Source organism: Theobroma umbraticum, unplaced genomic scaffold (genome assembly GCF_002168275.2).
Source record: "Theobroma umbraticum cultivar Fairchild unplaced genomic scaffold, ASM216827v3 scaffold_147.0, whole genome shotgun sequence".
In the NCBI taxonomy this organism is placed as follows: domain Eukaryota; kingdom Viridiplantae; phylum Streptophyta; class Magnoliopsida; order Malvales; family Malvaceae; genus Theobroma; species Theobroma umbraticum.
In genome coordinates, this window is record NW_018397259.1 from 735,428 (window position 1) to 750,311 (window position 14,884).

Sequence of the window (14,884 nt, forward strand, 5' to 3'; positions counted from 1 at the left end):
AGCAATGAGGTCATTAGAGATTACTTGGAGGATGTGCCTCTTTCATCTTCATATGAAACTGCCATGGATGCACTTTCCTCCCTCATCACACGCCAGAAACGTGGAGAACGATCAAATGTGATGGGTAAATATGGAAAATTAGACAGGATGCTGATGTATCTGAAGGTGACACTTTACTATCTTGTCATCTTGTTGGAAACTTTCGAACTGCATATCATTGAAAAACTATATAGTAAGCACTGTTCACACAACAATATTCTTAATTCATGAGAGATACTTGATTACCCATGAGTTTTATGGAAATGGAACTAAGTGCAGTCAGTTCATCACGTTTGATTGGTTACTCTGCATCTATCTTTATGTGGTAGTCATTAATGATGTTCTCTTCTGTTACAATGTTATCCTTCAGACTATGATTCAGAAAGCTTTAACCTAAAAGTTCATTGATTGGGTTTTTCTGGTTGGGTGATAAACTTCATCCACCATTGTTTACTGCAGTTTGACAGCATTCATAGTTTGTAGTAAACTTTTTAAAAAATTGAAAGATTCTTGTGCCTAAAATAGGATTTTAGCATTTATTGATTTGGTATCTATGCTTTTTGTGTTGTCATTGGAGTCTATACTTTCCAAAGGAAGGCTGTATATGCCAGGACCAGGACCATTTTGCAAACTTGTGAACAGCCAATGTAGTGAATTTGTAGCATCTAAGGCATATGTCTGCAACTACTTTTTCTTTTGTGGTTGCATGCTACAAATAACTTCAATCAGTTGCTATTTGCAGTTCTATTTCACATCTCTATTTGCTTGAAATCACAGTGATGCGAAACCATGGTAAAAATCATCTTCAAAAATAGCCTCAGGATATATATGCTTGATTGGTTTTTCCTAGTGTCCAAGTTGTTGAATATGTGCTAGCATATGAGGAGTTTTTGAAGCCAAAATTTAGCGCATTTTAATCTTCTATTCCCTCCCTTCCTCCTTTTCCACGTTCTTCTGTATCAAGTTATGTTCAGTGTTCTTTACTATTGTCACATTTGGGTTCTTATGTACCTTTATAAGATTCCGGGACTTGTGTGTGAACGAAATTTGATAAAGCTAGCTGTGTAGAAATTAGGGGCATATACCCTGAATCTAGTGATAGCTGTTTCTCCTCATTACCAGATGTATTTTGCCCTTTGATGTTTGTTAGAATTTTAAGCGAACATATTTTGCAAACAGTTATATCATATTAAATGCCTTCATGACCTTCTTCAGATATTAAAACAAATATAATTGTGCATTATGCCTCATCAATTGTTTCTTTTTCTCCATTCCCTTCTCTCGTCATTCATTTTCCCATGATATTCTATAAAAACTGAAAGAATGCTTGTCTCTGACAGATACTAGGCCTTGAAGAACAAGTAGCCAGCCTGAAAATTATCCATGTTGCAGGAACTAAAGGAAAGGTACTTTCTCAGTTTGACCATCTTAACACGTTTTCTAAATAACATTTACTGACCTTTTGTTTTTTCTAACAATTATGTTGTAAATATGGTGAACAAAATTGTCCTTTCCTCACAAGGTCCATAAATCCGAGATCTTGAGTGTGAATGTATGAACAGATTTGTAATTTTAGCATGGATAAAGGTGTATTTGAGATTGCAAAAAGAAGGGAAGGTATTAAGTTCCTGTTGAACTGGCTTTTGTTAACTTACATTGTAGCAGATGCATGACTTTAATATTATTAAATGCAATAATAATAAAGTATTTAAGGACAGGCTTTCTATTCTAAATTTGCCTTTTTTTTGGATGCATATCTCAAGGGTTCAACATGTACATTCTGTGAAGCTATTCTACGTGAGAGTGGCTTTCGAACTGGATTGTTTACATCTCCTCATTTAATTGATGTCCGAGAAAGATTTCGTTTAGATGGGTTAGTGTATCGTCTTCTTTCACCTATGTGGCTAATCTGTTCTCTTTTGGGTACTAGTCATGTACTGGCATAAAAAAAAGCTTATGCACAGATAACCCAGAGATTAAATTGCTCTCATTCGATTTTGAACCTGTTTGGTCCCGCTGGAGTTTTTATAAGAAGTGTTGTTCAAGTAGAGCTATTCTAAAAGTTCTCTAAAGAAAAGCTAAAATAGCATTGGGCAAATTTAATACAGGAATGTTTGTAGGATGTAAAAAATTATTTGATAATATATTAATTTATTTTTATTAAATAAAATAATAAAAAACTCAACTTTGGTCGACAAAATCATTGGTGTTAGAATGAAACAACTCAATAAGTAAAATAAAATAAAATAATTTTTATTAATTAAAAATAATAAATTAAAAATCAGGAGAAAAAATTGAGCCAAATAAAAAGGATGACTGTGAAAAGTATAATTCTCCCTATAATTTTATGAATTATTGAAAGGTAAAGTCAGAATATAGAGAAATCTCATTTTGTTAATGCATAGTAGCTCTTTTTGAAGAAGTTTTGATTTGTAACTTCGTTTAAAAGCTGAATGGGGTTTCCCGCATAAGCTAAAAAGTATAAAATTTTGAGAGCCAAACACCTTGCTTCTGCTTCTGCAGTAGAAAAGCTCTTCCATAAGCTGGGCCAAACACTCACTTTGTATCTTTTAGCCATTTAACTGGGTGGATCTTAAGAGTTAATGGAACAGTGATAATAATAGATATATGGTACAAAGTGCAATATGATAAAAGAATACACATTCATATGTAAGTGGGGATGACACAAAGATATATGGGAAGATAGATATTTGGTAATTATATAATAAAAGATTTAACCATTTAAAAATAAATTCATAAAACTGTTAAAGGTGGAATCTATTGAGAACAAACTTAATAGGCTTAACATGGTTTGTCTTATGTAATACTGAATGATATCTGCACTAATAAGGCAGAGGGTTTTATGCAAGTTCAAAGGATATGAAAGTATTCTGTGGCAACTAGTGAAAGAGGCTCTTATCTGATGGCCTTAATCTATTTGGATTTGCAGCTTAGTTGAGTTGAGAGTTCTGAAACGATTCATAAGTAAATAATAGAGGCAACTACAAGAACTAGTCTTTGCTGTACATTGGAGTTATTCCATCGATATGAAGCAAAGTCAAGCCCAACGTTCATAATTCAGATATAAACATATGTATATATTTATCAAAAATCATTAGGATGGTTGATGTGAGCCCTTGTGTCATCATGCTATTCATTGGTTTTCATTACCTTGGTTATCCAGGTTGGAGATATCAGAAAAAAAGTTTCTGCAATATTTTTGGAATTGCTGGAATATATTGAAGGTAAAAGTGTTTGCTATGGTTTGAAGGCAACTTAATCTATATTTATGCTTATCTTTCAATTTCTTGGATGGTCTCATGGAAATTATTTTTCTCTATTTATGGGTGGTTTTGTCTATTTAGATCCTGTCTAGATGAGTTTCCATTCTTTAAAAGAAATCACAGGAAGAGAGAGAGAGCACAATTCGTGGTGTTATTAAGCCTCCTATTTAAATTTTCTCTTGATAGTAAATCACTGCACCTGTTCCCTCTTTATCCTTTCATGATATATCAGTCATGAGGCATCACTTGTTTTCCTTACTTGATGTTGTAGCACTTGGAAGTACGTTATTTACCAGGATAAACAATGTTTTCCCTGATTACTTTTTTAAATTGGAGAATAAATTGGCCTCAGACAAAAAGGATAAATTAATAGCATAATGCCTGGAAGCAAAAGAATTGGAATTAAAATAATGATTATAGTTTGAATTTAACATACTTGTAAAAGTTAAGGCTTTTAAAATTAACTTGTCATTAATAATTTAACTAGCTTTTGCACTAGCTTTTTGGTATTTGAAATTCAACTACCTTTTAGTTTCCAGTTCTTATTGATTATATTAGGAAGCAATCAATTCCTTTCCTTCTCAATTGTTAATAACTTCTTTAATTTCATGTCTATGGCTTAAACGATTTGCCCATTCTCAGTCCAGCTATTGAGAGAATATATATATATCAATGGTGATAGACGATGCTTCTTCTTAGCAAATGAATACATCATAATATGACTTGCGCTGAATAATTCATGCATGCTAGACTTCCCTTTGGCTCATTGTCAATGGAATTTTAATGCGTTTGACTGCTCTGGAAGCCAGTATACTGGCATTTTATATTCTGGAATTTCTTTGCAGGAAAATATTACAGATGCTCTACCAATGCCTCCACTGTTTCAGTTCCTTACTGTTTTAGCATTCAAAATATTTGTATGCGAACAGGTTTGTTGTGCATTCTTTATTTCCCATTAAATCTTGTTAAGAGCCCTCAGTTCCTGTGTTGGAATCAATGAACATCAATGGTTAGTTCTACATTAGTATTTATTTGTACTCATTTAAGTGTATATCATTAAGAATAAGATGTATATGGTTTCATGAATTATATATTCAGGGGCAAATAGAAGAAATACTCCTTCCTTAGGTCTAATATGCATCCTTATTAGGTCATTTAGAAGCTGAATTTCCTGTGTGGGGTCTCTTGCTAGTGCTTCCTTAAGATTTAAATCTCTTTTGGAAGACCTTCCTATTCCATGGATGAATCTGCTGTGGTTCAATTTATTCAGCATTTATAGAGATTCATTCCAATAATTGGAAAACATATGTTTCATCTTTTTAAAACTCCGTAGCATGGTTTATGCAGTAGATTAATGCTTCCATAGCATTTTCAAAACTAGCATTATCTGATGTTGGTGATCTCACTGTTGTCTTTTTTCTATGTCGCTCCAACATCCTAATAGGCCTACAAGTTGACATTGAGATAGGTCTACTATAAACCCTTTACGTTGTCATCTATCACCTGCTCATACATTCAGACTAAATTCTTGGTACTTATTGTTTTTTATTTTAATTTTTCTTTATTGTTTTCCCCTTTTAGTTACTTTGCGATGCTTTTTTCATTGAGATTGTTCTTAGGTGGATGTTGCGATTATTGAAGTTGGACTTGGAGGAACCAGAGATTCAACAAATGTGGTAATTATCTCTACAAAGAATTGGCAAAGTTTTTTTTTACATTTTTGTTAATTTGGAGTTGCTCCAACTATTGAACTCATTTTTTCCTGCTGGTTTTACAAATTATAAAGTAAATAAAAATGGAAAATCAAAAACAGGAAAGATAAACTTCTTTTCTGCATTATTTTGAAATTCAATTTAAAGAATGAAATCAGTGACTTTGGAATTCTTTTATCAAATTATGCAGATTAAACAACCTGTTGTCTGTGGGATTACTTCTCTGGGGATGGATCACTTAGAGACATTGGGTACATTATTTTCTGATATTACTATTTCCGTCAGGAAATTCCTATGAATTTGTAGATAGATTCACTTTAAACCTGCTGCATAGTCATGATAAATTTATTTTATTCTTCTGGGAAAGGGCTTTACATATGTCACTGTAATCTCTTAGCACCGAAAATTCTGTCAAATTTCCTCCTTTGTCAGAATATCAACTTTTGTGCATTTCATTCGAGGTAATAAACAAATTGGGATGAGAGAAAAAACAAGTATTTTGCTGCTTACTTCAGGTTAATGATTATGGTGCACGCAGGAAATACCCTGGGTCAGATTGCTTTACACAAGGCTGGAATTTTTAAGGTATGAAACTCAAACTAGCCAAAAACAGTTTTCTACGAATTTGTTATTGCAACTCTGTTTAAATTATTTGAATTCAAAGTTCGCTTTTAAGTATTTTCTAAATTACATTGATGTCTTCTTTCCCCTGAAGCCTCAAATTCCTGCATTCACTGTTCCCCAACTTTCTGAAGCAATGGAGGTTCTTCAGGAGAGGGCTCATGAACTGATGGTATTATATTTACTAATTATATCATTTTGAACAATATCTTGCTAGTTTCTTGTTTGTAACTTATGTCAGGATGAAATTACTTTTTCTTGTCCTGATCTCAATGGCTAAAACTATAAATATTTGACCTCCGATTTTTTGTTGTTATATCTGTAGCCCAGATGCTTATCTTTTGTGGTTGCAGGTAGTAATAATTACTTATTACAATCATAGAAATTGCTGAAATAATGATCCATTCAACAAAAGGCCATAACTTAGCATCCAGCTACTTTGATTATCAACAAAAAGGGACATTAAGATTTCTTTCTTATATCGTCAAAAAATGCCTACATAGATCAGAGTGGGGAATAGTTAATTGAATTATTGTTATGAGGATAATTGATCATCTACATGTGGTCTTCTCGCTGTTATGTTCATGTGCAGATGCAGAAAGACCTGTTAATTAGTTTCAGAACTACTTATTGCTTTCTCTCTGTTGAATAAAACTACAGGCTCCTTTAAACGTAGCTGCACCTCTTGACTGTAAAAATTTGAAAGGACTAAAACTTAGCTTGTCTGGTGATCATCAGCTCATTAACGCTGGTCTTGCTGTTTCACTTTGCAAATGTTGGCTTCAGAGAACAGGAAACTGGGAAAAGATATTCCACAATGTTGGTTCTACTCCATCTACACATTTTTTTTTGCTCATGACATCTACACTTACCATATCATTCTTTAAGTAGTACGCAGCTTATTAACTTATGAAACTGTTATTCATCATGAGAGACCATGGAAATTTTCTTTATCTGTAAAACATATAACTTGGGTTTTCTGTGTGTGGATGTGAGGGAGATTAAGGCTTTAAGAAGAAAGTAATTTCTTTTGCAATTAGTGTTCATGGTCTATCTGTCCATCTGTCTCTCTCTGAGCATTAACTGCAAGATTTTGTGGACTTCAAAAGCAGGACAGTCAGAAATCTGATATTCCAGAAGCATTTCGTAGAGGTCTTTCAACTGCATATCTTTCTGGGAGGGCTGAAATTGTTTATGATACGTTTTCAAAATACTATAATTCATCAGCAATGGAGGAGAATTCCTCTGGAAATCTCATTTTTTATTTGGATGGAGCTCATAGTCCTGAGAGCATGGAGGCCTGTGCCAGATGGTTTTCTAGTGTTGCAAAAGGAAATGGGAAGGTGTCACCTTCATCGTTATCTTCTTTGAGAAATTTTGGGAATGGTTGTGCTAGACATAAAAAGGACAAGGTTGAGCAGTCTAATGTAATTTCAAAGCAGGTAAAATGTGTAATAAGCATTAATATCTATTTCCATTTTGTACATTTGTGAGTTTTTCCTGGATATATTATGTAGAATGCATGGTATTGGGCTCTCTGTATGCATCAATAAATGTTCATGTATCCTTAACATAGGTCAGGTCTGCTAGAAAAATGGCACTCATTTAAATGTTTAAACCTTGTTACAGATTCTCTTGTTCAACTGCATGGAGGTGAGAGACCCTGAAGTTTTGCTTACTCATCTTGTTAATGCTTGCACTTCCTCAGGTAGAGCTGCTTTGAACACAAAAACATTAACAACAATGTGATTCTAATTTCTAAGTTTTTGTGTTTTATCGGTAGGAATCAAGTTACAAGTACTGTAAGGCTCTATTCCTATATTAGTATTCAACATGATGCAGCATCAGCTGGATTATTTTTCTTCTATCATTTTTTGCTTTACTCTCTCTCTCTCTCTCTCTCTCTTACTAGTCAACTTCTGTAAGACAAAATAATCGGAAATTTCTTTCACAAATTAAATTTGCCCTTCTGCATCTTAGTTCACTTCAACCAGATTAATACTATATGGCCGTAGCTTTTTCACAAATGCCCAGATTATCACAATCATTGCTCTCTAATTTCTTCCTAAGTATACATACTATTTATCACTTTCAGATCACTTCATAAAAGTGAATAATCTTTGGGTAAAATTCGTTGGGTGTACTAGTTCTTTTTAGTGATAAATATGCTTCATTCTGGACTATCCACTGTAATGATGCAAATGCTTTCACTTTATTTTTGTCTGTTAAGAGTTTCTGAAAGATATAGCACCGGCACTGTTCTGAGCTGCCAACAACATGGAATTGTGTTAGAGAGGTTGCCTTCTAGACTTGGGATTTTTTTTTTCTTGCTGAGCTATTATCCCTGGGAAAGAAGCTTTGCTATTGTTGTGTGAAAACTTATTACACGTATCTCTCTGCACCTTGTTACGCTACCTAAAGCAATATTGCTGCAGTTAATCTTAATTTGTGTGTGCATGTTTTCTGTTGTCTATATCTATGTGGTGATGGGACTTGTAATACTGACATCATCAGGATTTTGGTATTATGTCGCTCAGGCACACATTTCTCCAAAGCACTTTTCGTTCCAAACATGTCAAAGTATAATAAGGTTACTTCTGGTACTTCAATTACTGCTTCAGATGGCACTAGCAGCGACTTTTCATGGCAGTTTAGCCTCCAAAGGATTTGGGAAAAGGTTATCCATGGGACAGGTATTCTTTATTTTTCATAATATATCTTATGGCATTTAGTGGTGCAATTGAGTTGCACATTGGAATTTTCCTTCTTAGCTTGTTTCATTTTCAGTCAAGCTTGAAGTTCATGCAAGCCTGGACACCACAAGCTCGTGCTCTGATGAGTAGGCCTGCTTTGTTGACAAGCTGGTTCAAGCTCCATTTAGCTCAAAATAATATACTATTTAAAGTAAATATTTATCTAATAACTTTGAGAGAAATATAATATCAACATACCATTTATATTGTTACAAACAGAAACAATTTTTATATTTTTTTAAAATAAGAATGATTAAAATATTTAATATTCATTTTGATCCAAGCTTTTTCTAAATGGCCTGGAATCAGCTTGGCTCATTTGCACCCCCAAATTTAAAAACTTAATGTTTTTAATCTTCTTTTGCCAGTTCTGTTTTTTATTGAGTTTGAGCCAACCACACTGTTTCACTAAAAGGTACATTTGTAATTATCATTTTTTACCTACCATAGGGGAAAATTAGCAGTTAAATAGGATTGTTGTTATACTTATGGTGTAAATTTTCCAACGGTAATATATATCATTTAAGATTTGCAAATGGCTGATACAGTGCATACAGGTCTGACTCCACAACAAAGCAAATTTTTATTAGTTAGGTTGTTAAAAGTATGCCCACAACTAGGAATCCAGTGATGAGTAGCTCTTTAGTTACATTGTTTTATCACAAGATGTGGATATACTAGTTTATTGGGTTTTTTGCCAAGGTTTTAATGGTGTTCAAAATTTCAATTTTTTCAAGTAGGAAACTGATGTTTACCATGTTTACTGAAACATAGTTGTCTTGCGCTCTCATTATGAGCCTTTACTTGTTACCCTGAAGAGAACACAAGGAAGATGAGATGTCAACAAATGATTTGGATTTCAGTAAAATAAAGATGCAGAATTAGCAATGGGTTTGATTGAAGTATAGCTTTCTTTCACTCTTATTGTCTATGGTCATGGCCTTTAACTATCAAAAATATTTGAGGCCACTACATCCTGAATAGGAGTAGGGAGCAATTCTCTGGGTTTAGGGAACAACTTGGAAAGCTTTCCTGGTACCCAGGTTATGGCATATGTGATTGGTGTAATCAGAAAGATAAGTTCATGAAGATGATATTTTAACTGAATTTACTGTTTAAGGTCCAAGTCAAATTTGCATAACGCATTTGATTGTACTGTAATGCATTTTAGATGACGGTGATTTAATTAACTCCTGCTGGTTGTATTGGGCTACAAACAGATCCTGTAGTTGTCAAAAGCACCATGATGAACTGCACAGTGAGCTTACCACCACTTGAGTTCCTTTATGAGGATGCATTTCATTGCAGTACTGCAGATCAACGTTTAGCTTGCAGTGCTGTGATGCCTTCATTGCCACAGACAATAAAATGGTTGAGGGATTGTGTTAAAGAAAAACCTTCTGTCAGAGTTCAGGTGAGAATTTTATCTTAAGCTTCAAAAGCGTTGATTTCTTCACTTCTCTTACCTATTCTTTTTCTAACTCTGCCTTAAATGGTTTAGACATTTGCACTAATTCTGACACTGTATATTCTCCTTGCGAACTCAGGTTCTTGTGACTGGTTCACTGCATCTGGTTGGTGATGTGCTGAAGCTTTTGAGGAGATGATTTAACTTAAAGAGGCTATGGATCATAGGGGGCTTCCACAAAAGTTCTTTCACATGATTGCCTTAATCGAATTTTAGTTTCTAACCGAATGGAAGAAGATACACAGATGCCTATGCTTACAAACACATATAACCGAGTGAGATTCAGAGTTGATTTTGATCACACAGCTGCGACACCTGTGATTTACTTTGCCAGGTGATACTTGGGTTACTAATAATGCTTCCTATTCCTGTAAGCTTATTGTGTGATTTATTTTGTTTGTTACAAAAATACCTAGTGTTGTATAACTAATCCATTGTTTACAAAAAAAGAAAACCTTTATTTTTTGTATTTATAGATTCAAGGGCTATCATAATTCAATTGTGTCTGATGCTTTCTTAGTAACCAGAATGTATAGAATTCAAGACATTCCAAGGAAAAATGGTGTATCCCTTCTATAACATTGTGCACAAGTAGGGAACAGTTTTACTTGATCCATGGGTCTTTATTCTGGTGGATGGAAGATATGCCAAGTGTAGAGAGAAAGGCCTAAATGTAGAGCCTTCCTGATTCTGATTTTCATTCTCGAGTATAAAAGCAAAGTATTCCATTTTGTAACATTATTGCTTGGGAACAAGAATAAATTGGAAAAGCTTGAGAAATGTCCTCTTGAATGGGGAAAAAAGAATGAATGAACCACAGGTAATAACTTAAAGAGGATGATTGTAGGTTTAGTGTAACTTTATGCTGGTTTTATAGACTCATGAGATGAGAACTTAATAGGCAAGAAAGTTAAGGCCAATGGTAGAGTCCTATTACTGACACTTTAAAAGGTGGCTTTTAAACACTGCCCAAAGCCAACATATATTGTGTCTAGCCCAAGATTTGAAGCAATTAGATGAGGTGCACATGAAGGGTTTGAGGCCTTTCCTACCTTTTCAGCATGGAATGGATAGTGGATGATGCCAACCATGCACCTACATTCCCTACTGTAAGCTCACAGAAATGTGCAAGCACCATCCCACTATCTAAAGTGCACAACTACTATTACTTCATCACATTTTCCTTTTCTTCCTCCTCTCTCAAAACTTTTACTTTTAAGGGGAAAACAAACTTTATTTCCACTAACACATGAAAGACACTTCTCAAGTTTATTCTCTTTATTGACTTGATTTTATTGAACTTAAATTATCCCATATTTTCTCTGCCTTTTTTTCTAAATTTTTTTTTTTTTATAAAAAAGCAAGGTTTCTTTTGTCAATTAATATATTAGTGTTGACATAATGGTAGTTCATGTTATGGGACTATCCTTTTAGAGTGATTGGAGACAAGCTGTCTGTTTGGCAAATCATTAAAAGGTTGGTTTTCCAAAGAAGAGCATGCTACAATAATTAGAGAAGATAAGGTTTGATCCAATCATACTTTATTTTTCCTTATATTCAAACAAATGAAATGATAACCATTTCTATAAGTGGGATACAAAGCTTCAGATTCCTGGTGTTTCCTGCTCATTCAGATAATGGTGATGAAATATACCATTTAGTCTCTCTCTCTCTCTCTCTCTCTCTCTCTCTCTCTCTCTCTCTCTCTCTTATATTATATATATATATATATAATATTATATATACATATATATGCAATGTTCCACCTAGGTTGCTTGCCATTCGTATGCATTGTTTGGACAGATTCAATTCAATATATTGTGTATAGGTTTATCCATATTGACCTGATTTTATATTTATATTTCATGTATTATCAATGTATAGTATTTGTGTATCATTAAAAAATCACACTTCATATCATAAATTTATAACCATAAAAATTTAAAAGTTTTTCAAAATAAATATTAATTTATGAAAAATTTCAATTTTTAAATTTATTTATTAACAAAATAATAATATTTAATTTATATGCAGGCAGTATATAGATTCTATATATTATCAATGTATTAAATATAATCTGTTAATTTTATTATATTAAATAAAATATATTTAATTTTTTTAAAAAAATTGTAAATCTCAATACTGATTTGGTATAGGGAAAGCTACTCCAACACTTCATCGAAAGAATTTGCAATGCGAGGACCGATCCTTCCCTCCGCCAATGGTTTCTCTCTTTCCTTCTCTTCGTCCCTAATTCTCTCCATCTCTTCTCCCAAAATACTCTCTAATTCCAAAATGGTTGAAATTTCCCATACATAATTAAAAATTCCATGGATATAACCATCCATCAATAATAAAATAAAAAAAGAAATCTTTCTCTACGTGCTAAATTTTGGGCATAATATTTTTAAAAAATTATAAATTATTTAAAAAAATTTAAATTTTTTTATTTTTTTATTATGTTTAATCAAATCTTTATACTTTTGTTTTTGACTAAATAGATCTTTATGATTATTAGTTAATATACTGTTATTAGTGAAAATACTAATCCTTTTATATATATGATGCTAAAGTGAATAGTAAAAATATCACGTAATCATATCATTGTGTTATATTAGTATGCTATATTTGTGTCATGTGGCATAAAATAATAAGTGATATTTGATTTTGACTAAAAATAAAAATATAAAAAATTTGATTGAACATAAGAAAAGAATAAAACTTATTTGAATTTTTCTAAATAGTTTAAAATTTTTTGAGGTATTATACTCAAACTGTTCATATGTTATCAATATGAATTGTTCATAAATTAAAATTATTAGCTTGAAAATAAATATAGTTTTGATTATGACAAAATAATTCAAATTTGTATTTGCTTTACTAGAGTGATACTTAACAAGTTCTTGAAATGATTAATTCTTATATATTTGTTCATACATAATTACGAACTTGGTTCTTAAAGTTTTTGAATTATATCTATAAATTTGTATAATTTAGTTATATGAGTTTATGATCCCTCTAACATTTATTCTTGAAATATTAAAATTACAAGTTAGATTCACAAGTGGTGAAGTTTATTTCACAGCATTCAAAGTTTATCAATTTACAATATACCAATCTTACTTCAAATCAAAAAATTCAATCATCACTCAATATTTGATCATAAGGAAAATATGGCCAAAGTTACATGCTAAAATATCAAGGAATCTTGAATATATAAAACTCCAATCGATCCTACAGTAAGCCAAGTCGATCTTATGGCAGAACGGGTAAGAACGGATAAGTCTTAAAAATACATAACTATAGTCGACCCTATAAATTTTATAATAAACCCTATGTCAAGATTGATGAAAAATCATGAAGAAATGAAGTCATAGTCGACCTTGACAAAGCTATACCCAACTCTTTAAGCTCTGGTGTCAAAAATACAAACTTTCTGGAAGTAGATTGACTAGAGAACTTCTATACTCAATTATAAATGGTCGTTGAACAAAATTCAGAAAGAAAAAGGGTAGTTTCTTCCTCCAATGGCTCCAAGGCTTTTCCAATTATAAAAAAGACCATTTTAAAGTATTTCAAAGTAAAGACGAAGAAGAAAAAAAAAAAGGTTAAACTTTTGACGATCATGGTCTTAAAAGCAAAAGAGAGAAAACCAAACAAAATCAAATTTACTTGAATTCAACTTTCTTTGTGCTTACACTTCAAAGAATTTGAAAAGTTAGTATAAGTTTATTGCTTTTGGTTAAAAAGTAAATATCCTTTTAATAAATTGTGTAAGAATTATCACTTCTCATTAAAAAGTAAGAATTCCTTTAATAAATTATGAAAGGGTTATCGCTTGATCTAATTAAAAAGTAAAAATCTTTATATAAACATTATCGTTATCTATTTAAAAAGTAAGAATTTTTTAATGAATTAAAAATTCTTTAGTTAGCAAAAGAATGGATGTAAGCATTTGAGAAAGTCAAACCATTATAAATTTTTTGTGTCTTAATTTGTTTTTATATTTTATCATTTATTGTTGAAAACTATTTTAAAAAATTACTTATTTTGTTTTTTTGACACGAGTAGGAAATTTATTTTGAAAAAGATTTGATTTTTACTTAATGTCTTCATTTCATTTCAATTCAAGAAATTTATTTCATTAGTTGCTTGTTTGTTCAATCTTTCTTAATCCTCACTACTTGAATATCTATTCTTGAAAAGATTTCTTAAAATATCTTTTCTTAAATTAAACTTGTTTGATCTACATTTGAAAAACGTATCTCAAAATGATCATTTGTCTATGATTATGATTGATTGAATGGACTTATTTAAAATATGTATATTCATTAAAATTTTTCTTGGAACTTTTCTTATAAGCTTTCAAAACGAGTTGCTCATCTAGAATCGATTATCAAGTCTTCTCGACTTTATATTTGTTTAAATAGTTTTTGAAAAAGTTTTATCAGGAAAAATTACAATCATAGTGGACTAGAGCTTCTTCATAGTCTACTATAGTAGTTCTTACTTTATTTTCTAAATTTTTTTAAAATCCAATTCACTCTCTCTTAGATATTTGCTCTTTAAACTAACGTTTTTAATAAAAATAAAATGTTAAACATTATTTCGATTCCAAGATATAATTGTAGAATATTAAAAATAGCAAACCATTTAAATTTTAGGAATGGTTGAGCATTCTTTTCTTTTTCCCGAAGTACCAAAACGTTTTTCTTTATTTTTCACAATTTCTCAAGAAAGTTAGGTTATTTCATGCCCAAACAATGATTAATTTATTTATTTTTCTATTATGTCGTTATTTCCCTTTCTTATATTTTTCATTACATATATTTTAAAATTATAAATTATATATTTAGCAATTCAATTTACAATTTTGAAAGTTAAATAAATTGCAACTCTTGAAACATACTACAAGCACCTTCTTTTACTAGCCAAAAATATCAAATATGTGTCACATTTAACTTTTTTTTTTTGCTATGTGTCATCTTTCATTTATTTATATTTTAT

The 14,884-nt window shown here is 31.7% G+C and overlaps 1 protein-coding gene across 1 annotated transcript in view; it reads left to right on the top strand.

The window, feature by feature from the left end:
• LOC110414976 (folylpolyglutamate synthase) overlaps positions 1-10,477 on the top strand; it is a 15,773-nt gene extending 5,296 nt beyond the window's left edge. Inside the window, exons 9-23 of the mRNA XM_089783286.1 lie at positions 3-165; positions 1,380-1,445; positions 1,803-1,912; positions 3,224-3,284; positions 4,169-4,252; positions 4,943-4,999; positions 5,226-5,286; positions 5,574-5,620; positions 5,751-5,828; positions 6,317-6,475; positions 6,769-7,098; positions 7,286-7,364; positions 8,194-8,349; positions 9,630-9,823; positions 9,957-10,477. Of these exons, the coding sequence (XP_089639412.1) occupies positions 3-165; positions 1,380-1,445; positions 1,803-1,912; positions 3,224-3,284; positions 4,169-4,252; positions 4,943-4,999; positions 5,226-5,286; positions 5,574-5,620; positions 5,751-5,828; positions 6,317-6,475; positions 6,769-7,098; positions 7,286-7,364; positions 8,194-8,349; positions 9,630-9,823; positions 9,957-10,016 (1,705 nt within the window). The 3' untranslated portion in view covers positions 10,017-10,477. The remainder of the gene's footprint in view (positions 1-2; positions 166-1,379; positions 1,446-1,802; positions 1,913-3,223; positions 3,285-4,168; positions 4,253-4,942; positions 5,000-5,225; positions 5,287-5,573; positions 5,621-5,750; positions 5,829-6,316; positions 6,476-6,768; positions 7,099-7,285; positions 7,365-8,193; positions 8,350-9,629; positions 9,824-9,956) is intronic.
• The last annotated feature ends 4,407 nt before the right edge of the window (positions 10,478-14,884 follow it).